Source organism: Lonchura striata, chromosome 2 (assembly GCF_050655825.1).
Source record: "Lonchura striata isolate lonStrDom1 chromosome 2, ASM5065582v1, whole genome shotgun sequence".
Lineage (NCBI taxonomy): Eukaryota > Metazoa > Chordata > Aves > Passeriformes > Estrildidae > Lonchura > Lonchura striata.
Window position 1 is genome coordinate 43,197,843 of NC_140704.1, and position 22,482 is coordinate 43,220,324.

At 36.6% G+C, this 22,482-nt stretch overlaps 1 protein-coding gene across 12 annotated transcripts in view; it reads left to right on the plus strand.

The window, feature by feature from the left end:
• Window positions 1-22,482, plus strand: part of NEK11 (NIMA related kinase 11) — a 121,358-nt gene that overhangs the window by 30,123 nt on the left and 68,753 nt on the right. For 10 of the 12 annotated variants that reach the window (XM_021543355.4, XM_085573260.1, XM_077786888.2 and 7 more), the window contains 6 exons: window positions 3,948-4,097; window positions 4,180-4,258; window positions 4,760-4,845; window positions 9,127-9,246; window positions 10,859-10,952; window positions 11,816-11,951. In XM_021543355.4, the coding sequence (XP_021399030.3) occupies window positions 3,948-4,097; window positions 4,180-4,258; window positions 4,760-4,845; window positions 9,127-9,246; window positions 10,859-10,952; window positions 11,816-11,951 (665 nt within the window). The remainder of the gene's footprint in view (window positions 1-3,947; window positions 4,098-4,179; window positions 4,259-4,759; window positions 4,846-9,126; window positions 9,247-10,858; window positions 10,953-11,815; window positions 11,952-22,482) is intronic. The other 2 variants (XM_085573259.1, XM_085573261.1) reach the window with 2 other exon arrangements.

Below are 22,482 nucleotides of genomic sequence, written 5' to 3' on the forward strand. Positions count from 1 at the left end.
TTAAGTTGTTACCCCTTGTCCTATGATTACACACCTTTGTAAAAAGTCTCTCTCTGTCTCTCTGTCACTTTATGTGCTGCAAGGTGCTCAAAGGTCCCACTGGAGCCTTCTCTTCTCCGGGCTGAACAACCCTGACTCTCTCAGCCTGAATCCATGGAATGGGTGTTCCAGCCCTCAGATCATCTTTGTGTACCTCCTCTGGACTTGCCTCAACAGGTCTGCATCCTTCTCATCTTGAGGGCCCAGAGCTAGATGCAGTGCTCCATGTGAGGTCTCAGAATAGTGGGAAGAATCTCCTTCCTCAGCCAGCTGGTGACCTTGCTTCTGATGTGGCCCAGGATGTGTTTGGCTTTCTGGGCTCTCAGCACATATCACCAAGTCATGTTGAGCTCTTCATCAAGCAACATCCCCCATGTCCTCCTGCTTAGGCTTGTTTTTCCATTCTCTGCCCGGTCTCTATTTGTGACCTAAGTGCAGGACCTTGCAATTTGCCTGGTACTCCATAAGGCTGGCACAAGCCCACCTCTCCAGCCTACCAAGGTCCCTGTGGATGAGAGCACTTCCTTCCAGCATGTTGACCATACCACACAGCTTGTCAGCAAACTTGCTGAAGATACACTCAGCCCTCTGTCCGTGTTGCTGACAGAGATGTTAAACAGCACTGTTTGTTGACCTTGAGGAATTTCAAGGAGTTGTCCAAGTCTTTTATTGTAGCTGAAGTGACATTCTCTCTTCAGACTTGTCTTTCTGATCTCCAGCAGGACTCAAAAAATTCGCACACAAAAATTCAGACTTACAAGTGTCCCCATGTTAAATGTAAGATAATGTAAAATATCTTCTAGAAAAGACAATTAGTGCTATCTTACCTTGTTATTGTGATCCTCTCACTGTTCAGTTCATTGGAAAGACCTTAATTTTTGCTGACGTGCTCTAAAGACACACTGTGCTTTTCAGGTTCACTGAAACATTCTGCAACTGGTTTTTCAAAACTGGCTTGAATATTCACAGTGCAGCAGCTGGTACAGGAAGTATTGTCCTTTATAGCCCAAGGTCAATAGATGAGCGAAAAGCTTCATGTTTTACAGTTTTTTTTTCACCATGGAAGTTCTGCAGTTGGTCTCAGAGAAGTGTCAGCATTTATGTTTTCTTCAGTTGAAATGTCAGGGCTGGAGTTCTTTGTTATTCCAGGCTTTATGTCAAATCTAGATTCACAGGAGGCAAATTAAAGTTGGCTCACATGTTTTCCTCAGTATCCCTGAGCCTGGACTGGCCAGGCCATGAGTTCACCCCCCCCTCTGTCCATGGTGCTTCCCAGTGTGGATGGAGCAGACGGAGCAGAGTCAGAGCAGAGCCGGCAGCTGAGCGAGACCGAGAGCCCAAGAGGCCAGGCTGGCTCAGGGCTCAGTCCCTGATGTGTGAGTGCCACTGGGGCTCACTGGCAGCCCAGCCCAGCGTGACCCCAGGTGCTGCTGAGCCTGGCCCGGTGTCCCTTCCTGCCCTCACACACCCTGGGTGACACTGGTGCTGTTGGGGCTCGGCCGACATTGCCGTGCCTCCAGTGCTATGGCAGAGACAAAGCGATGTTGCGGTCACGTGTAAATCCATTGTGCTCTGTCTTCCATCAAGTCCTGTCAGATTTTGATGGATGATTTGTCTGTTGTGTTTGGGTAAATGGCTTTCATTTTATTGTGCTTGTTTGTCTGTGCTTTCCCCCCATTTTGTCTTTTTCTTTAATATTAACAATCAAAAAATGAAGCAGTGTGAAGGCTGAGGGGATGGGCCTGAGGAAGACAGCAGCAGGGAGTTCTCATTTCAGGGCTGATGACTGAGTATTGAGGAAATTAAATTCAGAGACATATTCCTCACAGATTCTGAAGCCAATGAATTCTTAAGACCTTCTGATATGATCAGACTTAGAGATATAAGCCTTAAAGGTATATGCATTAACATTATCTGACTTTTGAAGTTGAATTTAAAGCTAACTTGTATCTTATAACCTTTCAAGAATTGTAAGAATTTGTTGGTTTTTTTTTTTTTTACCAAAGATCAGAAGATGTTAAAAGAATGACAATATTTATGTAAGCAACATAAACCTCAGAAAAACCTCAGATGGTTTCTCCTAAGAGGGTGGGGTTAGAAATCTGTCAGTTGAGATTGGGAACACACTGAAGCCTGTCCAGGTGCTCCATTTTATGATGTAATTGAGCATAAGTAGCTTCAACATGAACTTGAAATGCCACAATTTTGCTGAAATTATGTGCTCTTTGGGAACTTTGTCAAATCCGTTCATGAATATAGGGAGTTGTCAAAGCAAATGTGCTGGCTGGCTGGTTTAATGACCATTTTAGAATTTTATAACATTGGCACTTATACAGGCTAAGATTATAAAAGTAATTAAATTATATGTTTGGATCATGTGCGGATTGCTTATGGGAATTGGGAAGCAATTTCCTCCTGCTCCTCACAAGGTACTTAGAGCAGAAATGTAGAAACACAACTGAGAAATGCAGTTTTGAGCCAAGAGCTAGCCTGTTATTTCTTTGGGTGTTTGCAGCTCAGCAGCTCTCTTGGGAAGAAATAGCCTTGTTCAGGAACCCAGGGCAGCATTTCTCAGCTTAGGAGGTATTTATTTAATTTTAAAGATTTTGATCCTGCAGAAAGAAACTTTATTCTTTTTCCTTGGTTTTTCTTTACTTTTTTCCCCTGTTTTTTTCTTTTATGGGACAGATGGGATTTTCCCTGGATAGCCTGTTAGCAGCTCTGTCTGCAGCAGAATGCTTTGAGCATTCTTTTCATCTTTCTCCACCTCAGGTGTAGTCAGAGTACTAAACTAGATTAATAAATCAGCTTCCCTGATGTGTCAAATCCCGTGTTCCTAATGGCTCATTAAACAATTTCTAGCTGCCAGAATCAAGCAGCTTCCAAAACATATTGATTCTGCAAAAAGAAGTAATAAGTACAGTCTGTCTGTCAGGTTGGGATTTTCCTTCTTTTTTTCTTCTCTCTGGCTGATTTCCATTTTTATTTGATGCTTTCAGATGCTGTGTACATAGGGTTTTTTTGTTGTTCTTTTTGCTTAAGTATTTTCTCATGTGGTAATTATCTTGTTTCAAAGTCTGAACATACATTGTAAATACAGATTATCATCTGTGTCTTTCTGTTTACTGATTTTGAGAGTTTGAAAGCTGTTTGACAGTTCAATCTTTAAAAAACCTAGGCAACAATTTATTTACCTCAGTAATTGTTCTTTAGTTTGTTCTTAGCAAAAATGCTCTGCTAATGGTTTTCACATACTTGCTTGAAAAGTAGCAGTGAGTGGAGTCCCCCCCTAATTCTCTCTCTTCTTCCCTATTTTCACTGAATGTAGAGCCTGGGTTTCAGCTTTAAAATTATTTGCTCTTCTTCTTTTATTGCCAGATGGACCAAAACAACTCCTCTTCTTTAACCAAAATGAATAAATGAAACTTTGGTCATTATTTGCTTCCAAAGATTTTTATGCTGCTTTCCTGACAGCCATTCACCCATACGTATTTCTTAACATTATGCTTTATTTTCATACTCCTTCTGGAATCACAGATTAAATTATAAAATTTTAAAAGTCAAATACAAAAAATATTTAAGCTGGTTGCTTAAATGAGCATCAGCCTGTATCTGGCTCTCACCAGAATTTTCTATGACCTTGATCAAGTCAATCATTGATCATGTCAGCACCCCTTACTGGAGAAAGAGCTGAGCATCCTCCAAGGCCTGCAAAACTCAACTCCCTTATTTTTTAAAAAAAACATTCTTCAGACAGAGCTCAGCTGAAGTGCAAACTGTTATGAACAATCATTATATAAAATTATTATGAGAGTATTTATTTTAAAATGTTCAACTTGGTGAGCTTTTATGATGGCCATTAGGACTGGTGAATAATACATACTATTCCTGCTTGCTTATTCTTCAAGGTCTCTGGGATGCATTTTGTACGAGATGTGCTGTATGAACCATGCATTTACTGGACAGAATTTTTTGTCTGTTGTGTTAAAAATTGTGGAAGGTGAAACACCTTCTCTTCCTGATAGATATCCAAGCAAACTGAATGCTGTGCTATGCAGGTATGTTATTTTCTTGTTTAGCAGGTTTTTCAGTAAGTTTGGACAATTGCTTAATTACTACTTTTGTTTTTTAATGTTTCAGGATGTTAAGTAAGAATCCTTCATTGAGACCAGCAGCAGCAGAGATCCTAAAATCCCCTTATATTGATGAACAGCTAAAGGTATGTAAGAAAAAGCAGTAGCTGTACACTTGCCATTTGAGTATGTATTTTGCAAAAGCAAAATGGGGGTAGGGAAAACACGGTGAGAAAAAATAATTTTATAGCTGTTTATAGGAGCATTAATCTGGGGGACTTTCATAGCTTTAGTACAAATATAACTGGGGAATGAAGCCCTCATCACTTGATATGCTGAATGCATCCCCTCTTAAATGTTATGAGCAATAAAAAACCTAGACATTTATGCATAAAAGAAGTAGGTCACTTGGGCCTGTGTACGTATATTTCTGATCTGTTCTGGTTCGTCACAGTTTTAATGAAAACCAATGCCTTTTGCTCTTTTTTTGCCCAGGTCTCAGTGCCTGTATTTTTTGGCTTTCTGAGAAGGTGGGGAAGGAAACTGCTTGGTCAGTTTTTATATTAGGATTGTATTGGGTAGTAGCTGAAGATTCTGGATAACTTTACATGAAGTCTTGATACCCCTTCTGTTTTATTTCCCTGCAGAAAATACAGTACAAGTTCACAAACATGACTGTGAAAGACAAGGCACTTAACTGTCAGAAAGAAACTGCTCCCATTTTTGGAGCCGTGTAAGTATTTTTAACAGTTTTATGGGCAGTAATATATGAAATTACAGTGTTGGCAAAAAATGTCATTAACACTTGTGTCAATGTCGTAGTGCTTTATGTTTAGACAAACCTATTCCCCAGAAATAAAAAAAAAAAACAACCTCTCCCATGAGGGAGATACATAATTAAGATTTAGGGAGTAAAAAATATTTGCAGATGAAATATTTTTTATTATATGACTGTATAAATTACACATGCTTTTGCTGTATATGTTGATGTTAATTTGGTACCAATTGGTATGTAAATAATGACATTTGTTCTGAAATTTTGGAGGTTTAAGCTGTCATTTTAGTTAGGTCATTATCATTTATAGTGCTACTGTTTCTGTACCTACTAAATATTGAATGTAAAAGCTGTGTTTCCTAAATGACACCAAACTAAAAGTGTACATACTTAAACTGATATTAAGCTAATGCCTCTGTAGGATACTGTTATCTTTATCTTGTAACTTCAATGAGAAATCAAGAGTAGTGATGTTTCTTGGATCTTACATCAGTAGTGTCATACCACATGATCTTTCTCTTAAGCATTGAATATATATTGCACTAATTAATTACATTAAATTACAACGGTGCAATGTTTAAAGCAAATTCCAGCATGGACATTTTCATTTTGCCTGTGTAAATTAGCTCTGCATTTTCAAGGGCAACTCACCCTCCCCTTTGCTCCCACCCCTGAGTTTTATATACAGGTTTTGTTCTCTTGGGAGCTAGCAAGAGCAAAATCAGAAGTTTGTGATCTTGTGAGGAAGCAATGAACATCCCTGTTTCTTGTTTCCTTTAAATAATTGTCAAGATTTTAACAGCTCTCCGATATTTGTATTGAATTATTAGGTAACAGCAATAAAGATTAAAACAATGCAGAACTGGCAGCATTTTTGAGGCAATGGGACTTTCACCTTTTTTTTTGGGACCTCTGCTCTTGTGCAGGACCCACAGTTTTGCAGCTGTGATCACTTTGCAGATGCTGCCAATTCTGCAGCTTGAAAGCCTCCCTTCAGGAGGAAACAAAGTGTAGTTTATTGTCAGTGGTAGGAAGAAAGCAGAGTACAGACAGTTGAATTCAGCATAGCAAAACCTTTTGTACATCATTTCACACAGTTTAACTGCTGTCAGTGTATCTATAGCTCTCATCTCTACAAATTGTGTTTTGAGTTTCAACTTGTCACTTCTTTTCTTAATGTCTCTTGTTGACAGATGAGTCTCTGTCTTTGTGAGGCCAAAGTTTTTCATTTTGGTATGAATAGGTACCTTTGGTACAAATAGTTTATTGAAACTTTGCAAGCCTTGATGCAAAATGAAGCAATAAATATATATATTCAAGTTAACTCGATTAATTGTGAGAGGATTCCTTCCTTTTCAAATTAAATATAGTTAACTACAGAGATGCTCCTTAGAGATATCCTATAAATAGTTTTGGGGCACTGAAATGTTTCCCAGATATTATGCCAACTCTATCTGAATTATATTCAGTATTTAATGCTTTTGACACACAGATTATGAAAATTTTAAAGAAGCTTTTAATTCTTGCTTTTACCTTGCAGGCACAAGATTTCAGATTATCTGTATACACCAAAACCATTGTATCTGTTTTGGAAAGCAGTACTGTTACTTGCAGAAATATATCCAGACTTCAAATATGCTCATGCTTCTAGATGAAGCCACTGATAAAACCACTGTGTATTTTTTGCAAAATATATACTTTATTCTATACCTGATCCATTGTCATTAGCATGAATGTATTGAGTCTCATCACCTTCCAAATGTACATAATTTTTGACAGAGATAGCATGTGGGAAGGACATTTATGTATATCCTAGAATCTGTAAGTATTCTTTTTCAAAATCAAGTTTGAAGTCTTTAAGAGGAAGAGCAAGTAGTTCTAACTGCAAACACCATGCTCTTATACTGTTGTTAGAAAGAAATAGAAAATTCTCAGGGTCCGTGATGTCGAGGTGACCCCAAGACTGTAAAAGTCCTTGTTTCCCAGCCTGCGCAGCCAAAGAAAAGGTCTGAATGCGTAGGGTCAGCTTCTCAAGGTTGTTTATTTTTCCTTATCTATAACATTCTTTCTCTGACCTGCTGAGCTCTGTCTAGCAGGTTGGCCATGGCATTCTGTCTGCCCTCTCAGGCAGTGTTTACATTTTCTACCAAACACTATGTGTACTATCTTTACAATAATGTGCCAATATCTATCATTTATGTTAGACAGTGAGTCTCTACCTTAAACCAATAGGAAAGTGTCACCATCACACCAAGACATGGAGGGCAAGAAGGAGAAGGTCAGGACATGCCCAAATCCCTCCATCTTTTCTCCCTGAGCCCCATTCTCAAAACCCCAAAATTCTACTTTTTCACCCTGTGTTAATTCAACTATCACACTACTCAAACCCTTGTGTCTTGTAATTCCTCATACAAAGCTGGCAGTTTTTTCCATGGGCTAAAATCAAAGCCACAGGTCTTTCTGACTTCATGCCGGGGTCTCGAGACAGCCGAGGCAGCCAGAGGGATGTCCTGGACTCTGACAGAAAAATCTACTTCTTTGTAGGGGTCCAGAGTTCCTATAAATTGTGAATCAATGAATGTCAATTTATCTTGAGGTTTCAAAATTCAGGGCATCAATTAGAGAAAAAAATCCTAGGAGTAGCTTTACTGCAGCTTATCCTCACTTGTGCTACAGTGTGATTATTTTTGTCCAAGTGTTTGGAATATGCAAGAAGTCATAATTTTATAATGACTCTAATTGTACTTATGAGAACATTGGCTGCCTGTATTGTCACTGGTAAGCAAAATGCCAAATAATTCCTGCATTCCCAGATCTAAAGAGGTAAGCAAAATCAACTACAAATACCTGAAAAATGACAGAGAACAGAAAAAGGAAGGAGAAAAAAATTAAACATGGTGAATTCCCCACATCTGCTGTTCTGCAGCAATACTCTCGTCCCAGTGAGAGTACAAACAATTGCTTCCTATAGTGTTCTCCTCAACCATTAGTACTTTATAGTCATGTTTACTCTTTTCTCACCAGGAATTCTTTTTGCCATGCAAAGCAAAAGGTTGAGTCTAGTTTCTTCAAGTGAAGGCCTCTGATGGTTTATTTTAATCTATTCCCATTCAAGTTATAAATTTTAAATATTCAAGTAAGTATAAGGCTGTACAAGTTCAGTCTCAACTTGAATGAAAAATTACTTTTTTCCCCACGAGATTATTTTAATTTAAATTAGAGTTTTTTACAGGAGACAAGAAATATGTCTACATTATTCATACTTGAAGAGTTAGTTCCATTCTTATGAATAATTGAACTCTCCTTGTCTTTGTCCTTAATCTTTCATATTTCACAGTAATATTCATATCTTTGCACTATTTGAAAAACATAATGAGTCTTTTCTGCTCATTTATTAAAATCCTGATTTCCAATTGATAGTCCAGAAGGAGTGTTACAATTTGTATGGTTACAAACCTGGCCTCTTAGATTATCAGAAGTGAATTTATCTCCTAAGAGCATAAACAGTAATTTGAAATGGACACTTGGTATTTTACATACATGGTGTAATAGATAAATATTGTGTAAGGGAAAGGAGACTGCCAAGACATTTCAAATTAGGGTTTAATTTTTGTTTTAATTACTGTAGGATATGAGAAAAAAATCTGAGATTACTATCCTTTTTCTGATGAAGGATTTATTTTATTCTCCTAGGTTGATAAATACAGCTGAAATACATAAGTCAGTAATTCATGGTCAGCTTTCAGATATGGTCTATGGAGACCATTTTACTGTGAACTCTTATTATTGATTAGGACCAGAAATTCAAGAGGATAACATTATAATTGTATCTGTCATTAAAGACACATAAATATTCTCATTTATTCCAGACAGCTTGTAGCAATCAATGTAAAATATACAAGCTCTCATTTTATGACTACCTTTGTACTTGGAATATGCCCAATAATGAAGTCCAGCAGGGTAAATATTTCACTGTGCTTCAATATTTATTCTTTTAAGGAGATGAATCTGCCTTTTTCCATCTTCACCTGAAATGAATCACCTTCTTCACAAATGCAAGTTTAAATATTTCAATTTAAAGAGGCATTTACTTTCCAAACTAAAGTCTATTTAGTCTGATATAGTTCCAGAGACTTTGTAATTATTCCATTTGAAATGTCACTGTGTTTCAATATCCAGTCAAAATACGGAATATTTACATTTTTATGTGAAGATGGGTTTGCTTGCATTCAATTTCAGGCAGAAGAAAGTTCATTTGCAAACTCTGCAGGAACTTTCTGAAGTTCAGAAAATGACACCACGGGAACGAATGCGGCTGAGGAAGTTAAACGCTGCAGATGAGAAAGCAAAGAAGTTGAAGTAAGTTGTGCCCAAACCATGCAATTTTCCCCACTCAACAGTCTGATGGGAAAGTTAGAATTGTCAAGGTAGAAATAAAAATAGTATGGGTCTTTAGCTACTCAAAGTCAATGAGGATTTTGGGTGACAATAAATCACACTGATTTTTTGTGTAGGGAAGAAAAAAATTAGAACATTAACCCAAAACTGGTGCTTTGAGTACCATGGTTCTAGTTAAATAAGTGTGAGAGATTTTCAAATGTGTTACAATAAGAGACTATTTTTTAATGACTGTTGATGTTAAGAATTGCATGGTCTAAGGAGTCAGACATTTAGTTACAATCCAGTTTTTGTCAATTGTTTTGGCCTCAGAGGTTTTCCAACAGCTGTTAATACTCAGAGGATAGATAGTCTTGTCAAAGGATCAAATGGGTATAATGGATGTGTTGTAACGTCTTTGATTGATGGGTTTTTTCATTAAGTGAGGCATAATAAAATGTTTTGGAAGAGACTAGGTACAGATTCTGATATAATATGAGAAACAACCGAAAGGCTTTGTTTGGGGTTTTTTAATAAAAACCAGAATATACTGTTTTAATGACACATTTGGAGCAAAGAACTAAGACCTTCATGGCCTTTTGGAAAACATGTCTGAAGAGCACCTGTGTCTGACTGGCATACATAAATTGATTCTCATTTAAAAAAAAACCTTTACTTGAACTGAAACCACTGTATAAAAGTATTAAATTTAACACCTTTTCTGCATGGTACTTTTGGTAATATGGTAAGCCAATTTGTGTACTAATATGAAATTTATAAATATAAAGTCTGTCTCTTTCACTTTTTAAAAATGAATGGAGATCAGGAAATAATATTAATTGCAAGATCGCTTTGATTTTTTTTCATTTTCATTGCTTTCTCACATTTTGATGTTTTCTGATGAGATTTTCACATTTTTTCTTCCTCTCAAAACTAAAGTGGAATATATTTGTTTTGTAATATGAAGGCAACATTAATATTCAGACCTTGTTCTCAGTCATGAATCTTTAAAATGGATCAACATTGAGCTCTAGATCATTGTCAGCTGACTCTGTCTGAAAATGTTGGAAACAATGCAAAAACTGTACCTTCTCCAACTGGAGATCTGCTTCCAGCAGTGCAAATCTAGAGATGGGTGGGAAGGGAATATATTAATGGAAGCTGGGAAGACTGCTTAATGTAGCATCTGTCTTAAGTGGTTCCACACAGAAACCCACAGTTACCAACTGTCCCCCAGAGGAAGAGTTCATAGCACACAAATGTTGCATGCCTGTCTACAGCTGAAAGGTCCCTGCACTACGTGGTGGAATAAAGCCCAAAGTATTTAAGACCTTGGAAGAACTAGAAAAGACTGGTACTAATAATTTACTATTTCTTAATTATGTTATGCAAGCTGTGAAAGTAAAATATAATAGGGTTTAGAAATAAGGTCTGAAATCTCTTTTTGCATTCATTAAAACCTGAATAGATGCCATGAATATTTGGCAACATGAAAATCTCAGTATGGAATTTGTTTTTCCATGTCTGCTTTTAGAAGATCCCTTTATGCATGCCCTGATATCACGTTCTAAATACAAGCATTCTGTATTTACAGGCAGCTGGCAGAAGAAAAATATCAAGAAAATATCAAAAGAATGCAAGAATTCAGGTCCCATAATTTTCAGCAGCTGAATGTCAATGTCCTACATGTAAGTCTGGGCTATTGTTTTGGACATCTCATTTATATGTGCACCCAGTGTATAGCACTTTTCTGTTTCCCACATAGTTTCTTCAGCACTAGAGGCACAGGCCTGTTCTGAGACTAATAACTGGGAAGTGCATCAAAATCTGAACTGCTTAGCTAAACCTGTTGATCTAGGATGAGGCAAAGTACATTCAGTTATTCACATATGATTCAACAAGCTCTTTATTCTTTGCACAGTTTTGTTTTTTAAGTTACCTTTTCTTAATTTGACTTAAATCTAAATCTGCTCTCTGAAATGATTTTACTGACTATATGACACCAGAGTTCAAAATACATTTATTTTCAAGATGTTTAGAATGGTAATCCTTTAAACATTTTAATTTGGTGTGGCTGAGGGTTCCTTTCATTTGGTTAAGCATATTAACTCTTCAACTGGCTTTCTAGTAAGAATGAAGCCTTGGAATAAATCCCAGAATAAGTTGTCCTTTGCTTTTAAGCTATCTGCAGCAGAAATGAGCCAGTTCAATTCTAGCACCACATCCTGTTGTAGAAAGAAAAGGGTCAGTTTGGAAATAGTTGGTGAATTCATCACAGGAAATTTTTTTGTGTGCTTTGTATTCTATCTTTTCTTTTCCATGTCCTCTGGTTTCCATTTTACATTGTGTCTAGAGAAAAAAAATATATATTAAACCTGCTTCTTCTTATGGCTGAGTCACCACTGATCATTTACCAAAATGTTAGGATTTTATTTTAGTATTTGCCTAATACAACTCCCAGGCATTGTTATAGATCAGGGTAACCATTGTGTTGTGATCCTGCTGAAAGCTTTGTTCCTGTTTCTCTATGCTGTTTTATCATTTGACTAAGGAATCTGATGAGCAGACTTCAAAACACCGCATTCATTCTCAGCCTGCCACAATGGACAACTACGTGTCCGCAGGACAGGATGACCCAAGAGAGAATGGGACCAGTGAACTCGTCATGTCTGAAGTCAGAGACCATGGTAAGAATTCAAAATCTGATGTTAAAATGAAAATTCCTGTCAAGAAAGAAAGATTTGTCCCTTGTAGTTCATATGCAGTGGGAAAATGGTAGTTTAAAAAGTGGTCAGATTTGTAAAGTTGTCAAAAGACAGTGAAGAGAGAAGGAAATTAATCTGGGTGAATGTATGTGCAGCAGATGCACAGCAAGGTTACGTGGCGGGAGGTCTGTGTTCCCAAAGTTTGAGTGACCTGTGTGCAGAGATAGAGGTGAATGTGCCTTTCCAAAGGAGATGCTGAATTAGAAGGAAATAGCTTAAACTTTCCATTTATGAAATGATTGGCATTAGGAAAGCATTTCCTGACTTATCTCTCCAGTGAAAAAAGGAGTACAAGAATTCAAATTGTTTGTACCTTTGGTACACTTTGATACCCTTTTCTTTATCTTTAACAAGGAGAGGAGCAGATGGAAACCCTTTAAATTCTGCTATCTATATTGTCCACAAATACTTAGCTATTGTCTAAAGAAGTACTATACAACATGTATTTTTCCTTTATAGACAAAAAATAGTCAAGCTTTTTGAAAAGGGTCAGACTAAAAATCTTGTGTTTAATGAGGAGAATATTTTTAAGATGACATATGTTTTTGTCTACAATGTTCTGGAGTAATGTCTTATTCTCAAATATTTAAAAATCATTGTGTGAGCACTATTATGGTGAAAAGTTTTTAATCAGATTAAAATCTTGCAAATATGCATCAACATACTTTAAATTAGGAAGACTTCTTTTCTCTTTTCTCTCTTTTTGTGTTGGTTTATGTGCATCTGTGAAAGCATAGGTCATTAATGGCATCAGAATCAGTTTGCTTGTGGTGGAGGCGTTTTGGGGGTTTTTAATAGCAAATGGCTATTTTTTTCTTTCAATGTGCCCTCATCTGTGTCTGTATGGTTGGCTTGCTGTTTCACAGCATGAGGAGAGATGACCTGTGTAGGAGAGAACCCAGCTTCTAGAAATACATCCTGCGAGGAGGGTGGGGAAACGTGCAAAGGGAGGGCTGAGAGAAAGCAGTAAACATGGGTGAGAGATTGGCTGGGGGAAGCATACAAAGACTCCTAAATAGAAACAGAACAACATGCTTGGAAGGAAAGAAATGGATTTTTTTTTTTGCCTTTAGAGGTCATGAAGTTGTTAAACTACAACAGGAATGAGATGCGTTTGTATCTGTGATGCAAAAGCTGGGTCAGTCCATTGTACAAAACTGAATGCGTGTTTAATTGCTTGTGCCAGAGCCTCTGATGGAGGAGTGGTTGGTTCATGACAAAAGGGAGTTATGGATTAGCAAAAGAAATTACATGGTTTCTTTTCTTTGCTTTGTGAATACCTTGTTATTCCTGAAGCTGATGTCAAAGCTTGTTCTTACTCGATTCAGTATTCATGCTCTTCTTTTCTTTAAGCCTTTCAGCAATCATGTGCAATCATGCATATCCTACGTATCTAATTATTAAGTTATTAATTGCACCTTTGCATTTGAAAATGTAGAAACTGTTCCAGCTATTGATTCTCTAACAGAATTTAGTTCTTGATCAATGGCTATACAAGAATAAAAGAAAAAAAAACTAGAAGCAAGGCTATAAAATGGTTTTAGCAAGTTGTCTTACATGTTAATTAATCTTGCTGACCCTTTTTACATTAGCAGAAGAAGTTAGCCTGTGAAAACCAGACTAACAAGCTCCCTAGTTACAACTATTCACTTAGAACTGTTTGGAAAGGAGATAAAAGGCATGAGCGACTTTTAAATTATCGGGGCAGACCTAAAAAAATCCTCTCAAGAAAAGCTAGTGAGGAACACCTAGGGATAGTACCCCAGACCCAGCAGGTGTGGAGGAAAGGTCAGAGTATCTGTGGCTCGTAGCCTGAAGTCCTAAAGTTTGCAACATGAGCTGAAGAGAAGAGCAGGGTTTGGGGTATTGAAAGACTAACCTTTTAAAGGATTAAGGAAAGGAGTAGAGAAAAAAACACCTTGCACTCCTCTTTCAGTGAAAAGTATCTAAACTATTGTGAATCACAAGTTGTATGTCATTGTGGAAGGTGTCAAATACAAAGCTTGAAGTTTAGCTTTAGTAAGTAGTTTTTGAATACTGTGACATCTTGAGTCAGATGTAGTAGTGGTAGTTACACTTAACTGAAAGTTGGGAAAAACAAAGCAGTTTAGTTAAATAAATGAAACCTACTATGGCAGTCTGGGGTTTTGGACTTCACAGTGGACAAAATTTAGCAATGGCAAAAGCATTCAGCTGCTATAGACTTCCCTGGGAAGTTTAAGTTTCTCTCCATATTTGTTTTAGGTAATCAGCAATGATATTCTGAACATTTTTTATACTAACTCTTAGCCTTGTGCACTTGAGAGGCATTTGAAAAAAAATCTTTGAAATCACCTATAGCTGACCAATTTGTTGGTCTTCAAGCACATTTATTTTCTGGAATATGGAAGATGTCAGTGGACCCAGTGGTTTTGATGTGGAGATGAACTCACTAAACTACAGAAAAGCTTCCTCAAGACTGTTTACAGCTGGTACAAGTTCTTGAGAATCTTATAAGAAATCATCAGTTTCTTATTCCTAAAAAGAAATGCTTCAGGCAATGTAAATACTGTTTCTTTAGCATTTTTAAGATATATTGCCTTATTGCCTAGCAGCTTAAGTACTTCTCTCTTCCTGTGTATAAACCTCTATAAACTTCTAGATTGTTCTTGTGCTTTAACACTGGTCACTTTTAGCATACCTGGACCTTCCATTCTTATTCTTTCCTTAAGATACTTCCTAGCTCTTACCTCAGAATTTATAACAGATTATTTTGGTTTTAATGTCCTAAGTCTTGAACTCACAACTCTGTTCTTTGAGTTTCCACATTTTCCATTATTCCGCTTCTCAGGGTCATCTAGTGTTTGTTCTTATATTAGCCTGGTTCTGAAACTTAGTCTCTCTAGCTGGCATGCATCCTAGAACGAAGGATTCTTTTGGTTTGGCTATACTTTCTCCACATTGCAGATCTTCAGAGAGGTGGGCGGGGTAGCATTACTTACAATAGTGAAGATGTACAAATGCACTTTAAATTTCTGTTTCTCTGAAGTTCCTATAATAAATTTCTGAAAAGTTTTACATTTTTAATCATACTATCTAAAGTAAACAAATATTCACCCTTTATTTAAAAAGACAGACAATGGAGTGGCTAAGAAAGAGCTAGAAAAAAGTTACTTCAGTGATTACCTTTAGCCATATTAAGAAAGTAACTGAAGCGTGTTGATTGTATCATTGGAACAGTAAATGTTCTTACTGTATTGTTTCAGCTAGTTAAACCATTAGCGTGTTCCTTACAATACTAAACCTTTGTAAATAGAAGAAAATTTGAAGTATTTTTGCTCATTTGCAAGTCTTTTATGTAATAATTTTAATCTGCATTAAGTTTTTAAATTGGTTAATTGAAAACAAAACTTAAATTATATTTTGCTAATGAGATATTTATGGAAAGATATTTTATAGTTGTGTTTAATATTAGTTGAAAAATATTGATATGTCTGTCTTACGTGTCCAGGAGTTTATGGAATTGTCATCATACAAATAATTTAACTCTATGGCAGACAATGCAGTTAAGAATATATTTTACTGCTAGGAACAATTTTGGGTTGCTATAGATATCTTTGTGTCTCTTCCATCTTCACTTTCTCCAAATTCAAGCAAGAGACAAAAGAGCTGAAATAAAATTTGTATAGAGATGGTACACAGAAGCACTGAGCCACAGTCACTATTAAATTCAAATATTTGTGTGTTGAACATATATATATGTATAGATCTGTACACTTCATTTGTCTTCAATGAGCAGCATAAAATGGAACAGCTAATTATTAGCATTAGGAATAGCTAATGATTAATAACTGAATTCCCTTTATATTTTGATTTGGGTGTTTTGTTTTCTGTTTCATTTCTCCAGTTCATTTTATTGATTAATTATCTCTGAATGTTGTAAAGCATATTTTGCAAGTCATGGCAATGACGCAGGAATGAGCAATGCAAAATGTGTCAGGATAAACTTGTACCTATGTCTCCTGTTCTTGCTGAGGGTTAGTTACAAAGTAAATTATTCATCTTCTCTTGTTATCACCAAAAAGAAAAGCCACCTAGCAATAAATTGCTTAGCATCACACACTCACCCACATACACCCCCCCGTCTCTTGACCAATTTTTTACAGAAGCTATCTCCATTTGGACTAGGGCAGATAGGCCAATGTACATTTTTCTGGAGATTATTGCATTTTCAGTGCATGTACTTATCTTTCAATAGTGGGTTTGGTGAGGCAAATTATATAGTAGTGCTGGCAACCAGAGGTCAGTTCATCTAATAGAAAAAACTCAACAAATCTGTGAAAAAGAACTCTGCATATTAAATTGTTCATTTCCATTAATGATAATGACTGCAGCTGGAATAAAAGCATTCATTTTATAAAACATAAGCAATATATTATCAACAAGATAATAGGACCATCCATGACCTACAACCCAGCCTAGTTGTTATGGATGAATATGGTCAGTGTCTTCCTCTGTTAGTTAGAACAGGGCAGTTCCAACTGGGCAGGTTCATTGCATGTTTAATGATGTGACCTCCTTCTAAAAAGCTACTGGAACCATCACAAAAGTAATACAAAATATTGCTTCCTAATATAGCATTATAACTCATCTTCTAATTTACTTTTTGAGCTTGTCATCCACTTTTCTGATTCAAAAGAATAACCAGAGAAGCAGAGATCCCCTTTTCCAGAGAACTGGAACATTTTAAGATGCAAAAAGTCATCTTTGCTGTAGATTTTCCACTGATAGACCACCTCAGCCTTTTTGTGTGTGCTGCTACACACTGGGTTAGGTAATGGCAGTTCTCTCACTGATCACATTAATTATTTGAGTGCAGGTAGTTTCACCTTGGTTGCAATGTTTTCTAATGAAGCCACATTTTATAACATAGTTCCTCTCAATTCTTTGTACAACTTGATTCCTTTTGATTTGTCTAAGTTTCAGCAATATTGAATAAATTAGGAAACACTACTTATGGAGGCTTACTGTAAAGAATCCAGAGAAACCATGCATTGTACCCACCTATGTGGGAAAGTAGTGTGGCGTATCAGAAATTTCTTACTTTACTAGATAGAAAATCCTCTAGGTAGAGGAACTCAGTCTTTGCAGCTGAAAATAGCATGAAGAGCAAGGCATAATCCTGTTATACAAAAGTAATAGCTAAAGGCTCAGGGTTTCTGATCCAATTTCTACAGAACTTGCCTTGAAATTGGCTACAAAATCATAAGCTGTATCTAAAAGTGCTTCTGGATTATTCCATGCAATTCCAGATGGAACAACTCTACCATGTCCTTACCATCATTGTTGATCCTTCTGGTTTGGATCAGTGTTTACAGTTGAAAGATAAATTGGATACAAAGCTATTAAAGGCCCAGACCTTTTACAGGAACCATAAGGAGAGTTAGATTCAACAAGCCACACTCTAACAGGCATGAAAACTTAAAACTATGCACTGGCATTTGTGGCTAAAATTGCCACTTTATATTTGTATCAATCTCACAGCTGATGAGACATGGTAAACGAGGGTGGAGAGGATTTATTTTTTTAAAAAGGTATTCAAGAAATTAGAAAAGTATCTGTTTTTTAAGGGCTTGTCCTCATTGTATCTCTTCATTGCCTGGAATGAAAGAAAGCCAAAGCAAAACAACACTGGACATAAAGGGCACTAATAAAATATTATATCCTGCATTTTTAGATTGCCAGCTGGGGCTTCCGTTGTGTTCATGTCCATTTTTGTAAGACTCCCGGCTCTTCATAAGCAGCTACTGCAGTTAATAAACATGTTTTTGTGTGGGAAGGGGTTAAGTTAAAAGAGGAGAATAGCTTCAGTTAAATACTTGTGGTATTTAAATTCTTTGTACAGAAAAATAAAGTAACAAATTGAAGCCATATTAATAAAAGGACATATTATATGATCTCTCTGATCTGTATTATATTGCTTTTTATTTCTGTATACTGCAAAGATTATAACTTGTCAAATTCCTTAGCTTAATATCTTGTGATACCTTACACCTGGCAAACCCCTGATTCCATTACAGTTTCAAAATAGCTAAGTATGTTGCAGTAATTGTGTACATTATTACTATGTCTCCATGGCTAATTTTAAGTTATGGATATATTGCTTTGACATTCAAGTGGGCAAAGTTCACTTGGGCCTCAAATAGGAAATGTTCACACATTATAAAATACTGTGCTTTTTTTCTAGCCTGTTATTTTTACAAGCTTTGTTGAAGGATTTTCAAGGTAATCTTGTAAATCTTGGAAGGTTAAAAACCTGTAATATTTCTGAGTAGATTTTCCAGCATCTATGCACACAGTCCTTTGTTTTGGTGCCTGTAAAATGGTACTTACTGATACTCATGGGTAACTAACACTCCTAAAGATAACCATACAAGTGATCACACTGCTCAAAGGCTTTAAAAGGAAAATCAAGTCTTGTTTTTCAGTCTGGCAAGTCACAATAAAGCAGAATAGTACTTACAGTAAGTGGCATTAAGCACATTTCTGCACTATTTTTGTTACATTAGCCTTTGTAACCAGGAAATCTTGTCTCAGTTAAGAGGACAGCATTGCTGTGAGTTCTGCTGTGATTTTAACCATTGGTCTCCTCTTTCCTGTTGTTCCCCTACTTCCAGGATCATAAGGCACAGTCCCTGACTTGCTGCAATGATAACGTGGGATGCTTGTGGAGAGAAACTTGCTGGTTTAGTTCTGGCATTTGCAGAGATGTCCCCTTGGAACATGGGGTGACAAACTCCTGAGACTCTTGCAGGATCTGAAGGCATAGTGTGCTCCCCTGACCTCATCATCTGCTCTTGTTTTCGTTGCTCAGTTTCATACTGAGCCCAACTTGTCCCAGATTCAATTAAAGCAATACTAAATCTGACTTATTATAGTGAAATCAAAATTTAACGAAATTTGTATGTTTTACCCAGAAAGTGAAAAATTAATCAATGCTTTTTTCCTTTTTTATCACTGAAAGCATTATTGTTCTTGTTTAAGGAGCTCTTCTCTTGAAGTATTGCCTTTGGAGATCAGGAGTTGAACTCAAGTCATAAGCTCCTTAGAAAACCTTTCCCAAATCTATCTATTCTTCAACATGCCTAGCTACTAAAATATTTTCATAGCTTCACAAAAATTCATAGGTTACTTCTTACAAGAAGTCTTGCATTTGCAGATTCACAGAGGGAAGCTTGCAAGAATGAAGTCTTTACACAGCAGTTATATAAAAAAACCCAAACACTTTCAGTGTGGGGAGAGCAAATTATATTGCTGTATAGCTCTTACATATTTCCTAATCTATTTTTTAGACTGGTTTATTTTGGCATTGATAAAGAGAGTCTATTTCAAAATTCACCTTGGTCAATGACTAAAGTTAAAATTATTCTGGCCTGGTCTTTTTAAAAATGGCACAGGAATTTCCTTCACTCCTTCCAAAGCATTATGTTAAAAAACATTTATGAAACAGTCTGTGAATTTAGGAAGTAATTAGAAGCAAATGCACTGAGATTGTATATGTACAAAAAAGTCTGCATACTGGATTCATAGCAGATCCTTTCAGATAATTTCAGTGTTTTAAATATTCCTTAGAAAGATGCTAGTTTCTATTCCAAGTTGTCCTACATGCAGAGCAATACAGGTTTACACTGCACATTAGACATGAGGTTAAACTGATGTAAATAAAGATGCACCAGGCTTTTGCAGCAAACAAAACAGGAGTGAACATGATGGAGTTGAAAAATATTTTATAAGGACTCCCAGTCCAGCCCCAGTTCCAGTTTTATGGCTTATTTATCAAACTAGAGGGCATTTCTGGGGAGCTGAGACAAATTATACAGTGATGTAAGAAGCTGGAGGCAATTCCAAGTGAGGAAGAATTTGCTCTGAAAGAAGCTGTAAATGCTGAATTAATTTGTATAATCTACCAGTTTAGCTTTCGCTGCATGTGGCTGTCAGACAACTGGGTGGAGGGAATGAGAAAGTGACAGCAGTGAAGATCTTGGTTGAATTCCCCTGCTATATTTTCTGCTTCACAGAGCAAAGTGTGCCCCTTTGATCTTGTAAATATGTGTTTTCACAAGTGAATTTCATCTAGGTGTATAAGAGCTCAACACCTTTTTGCTTTGCTGCAATAATTTGCTTGTTTTTCTTACTTGTTCAACATATATATTATTGCTTATATCTAAATAAAATGCATTTTGCATCTTTGCTGCATTCAGACTCTTGCGTGCACAACTGCTTACAACAAGTTTGGATATGAGCCCTTCCCATTTGTTTTCTTCTCTTTCTGTAACTTCTGGTTGTGAAAATGTCCTCAATTTAAGTCTTAAAAATTGCATTCTTGAACCAAATCTCAGGGAGAAGGAAGTGACTCTTATAAGGGGCAGATTTTATGTTAACATGTGGACTTTTTCCTTCCCAACACTGTTGTCAGACTGCAAGGGAAAGTGTCAGGAGGTTGGTATCTGCCAGATGCAGGAGGAAATCTGAGTTTTTATTGGAAAGTACACTTTAACTGATAAAAAAAGTTTAAAATAACTCAGGGAGTAAGACAGTTATAAGTTGATGTCATTAGGTCACTTTTCCTTCAACTTACATCTCTTGCTTTGCTCCTGCTTAAAGCAGTGCAAGTAGTAGGGCAACTTTTACACTAATAAGGACTCTTATGCATAAATGAAATGGCTTCCAAAACTCACTATGCTCCCTGTTACTGTCTAAATCACTATGTTGTTCTTTATCCTTATTCAGCCATCATTACTAAAAAGATTTCTGAATATTTGGAAGATTTTTATATTTGCTGAACCTTAAACCATGTCTGAAAGGCAGAATGGCTTCATCTTCATTGTCACTGCCTACCAGAGCTCCCATTTCTATATATGTGACAACTAGGAATCAGGAGAAAAAACAAATTATTCAGAAATCTAGGGGAAAATCTGACTAAAGTCTTCCTTCTTGCAGTTCATTTTTGTTAACCACTCCTTTTAAGAACTTCTTTTTTCCTCTCATGCTTTGTCTCTGTACTTACTGATAAAATACCAGGTGGTGGAATGCTTAGAAGAAAAAACCTGTGTCCTTCAAACAAAATATTTCTCTTGGAAATTTAATTTGGGTTAAAAGAAAGGTATTTTTTCCTTGGATAAACAGTTTGAAACTTGCTACTTTCTTTCTAACATCAAGTAGTAGATGATTCCCATAAGGTCATTCTGATTTACACCCTCTGTATGTCTTTTTCCAGCCATTTCAGAAGAGGTAGTTCTTCACTCAGTGACACCCATAAAATAATTGAAGCTTTTTACTTTTTTTAAAATGCAAAGAGGAGAATTATAAAATATTCTTGTTTAATTTTTTGTTATATTTCTAGTTCTCATTTAGAAGAACTCACTTTATGTCTAAGCTGCACATGGTCATGTCAGAAAATGATTCATTTAACAACTTCATAGTCCCTTTGTGCTTCTCCAGAATGATTGTACAGAACTTTAATGGGCACAAAAAATCCTGTACATCCCCTAGTTCATTTCTGAAATGTATGCTCTGAGAGACTGTTTCAGCCTAGTTTAGAAGAGGTGGACAAAAGTTTCCACTGTCTTTCTGAACAATGAATCTTCAGAGTTTGAAAATGCATATATCATCTTTAGCTGACCAAAGGATGGTGATTCACTTTGACTGAAACTTTTAAAGTTGAAGGGTTTTGTCTTGCACAAGGGAAAAAAAACCCCACCTCAAACCCCCAAACCAATCTAGGTGATCTTAGATTATAATAAAGAGGTTATTTTGTTTTTTCTAATCATATGGGTATTGTCCTGAGCTGCAGAGGGTCACAGAGCTCTTGATCTCCTTTGTGGTAGAATTTCTCACGCAGGATGATGTAGCTCAGTGAAACATATCTCTGTGTTTCAAACATCTCTCCTACTGACTGTGTTTCAGTTCCTTATCTTTTCTTCCTTGAAGGCAGAAATCCCTTTCTGTTTTCTCTTTCTGTGGTAAGTGATGCACAGCTCTGAAAAGAACTGCCCAGCCCTGTGCACCAGCTGCTCTTGCCATCTCTTAAGTTTCTGCTTAGCCTGTTTAGGGTGTATGTGTGCACACACAAATAGATCTGGGGTGATCCTGAGCTGTTTGTGAGGAATCAAATAGCCACAGCATTATAAAATAATTTAGGTTGGAAAGAACCCCTGCCAGCCTAGTCCAACCCCCTGCTCAAAGCCATTCTTTTCAGATCAGGCTGTTTAGGGGTGTCTGATCAAGTTTTGAACACCTCCAAGGGTTGATTGAGCTCTTGCAGCTTCTTTAAGCCTTGTTCCAGCATTTGATCATACTCTTCTTTTTTTTTTTTTTTTTTTTTTTTTTTTTTTTTTTTTTTTTGTAATGTCAAACTGGAATTTCCAAACTGGACGTTCCAGATGTTTGTTGTCTCTTGTCCTATCGCCATTCA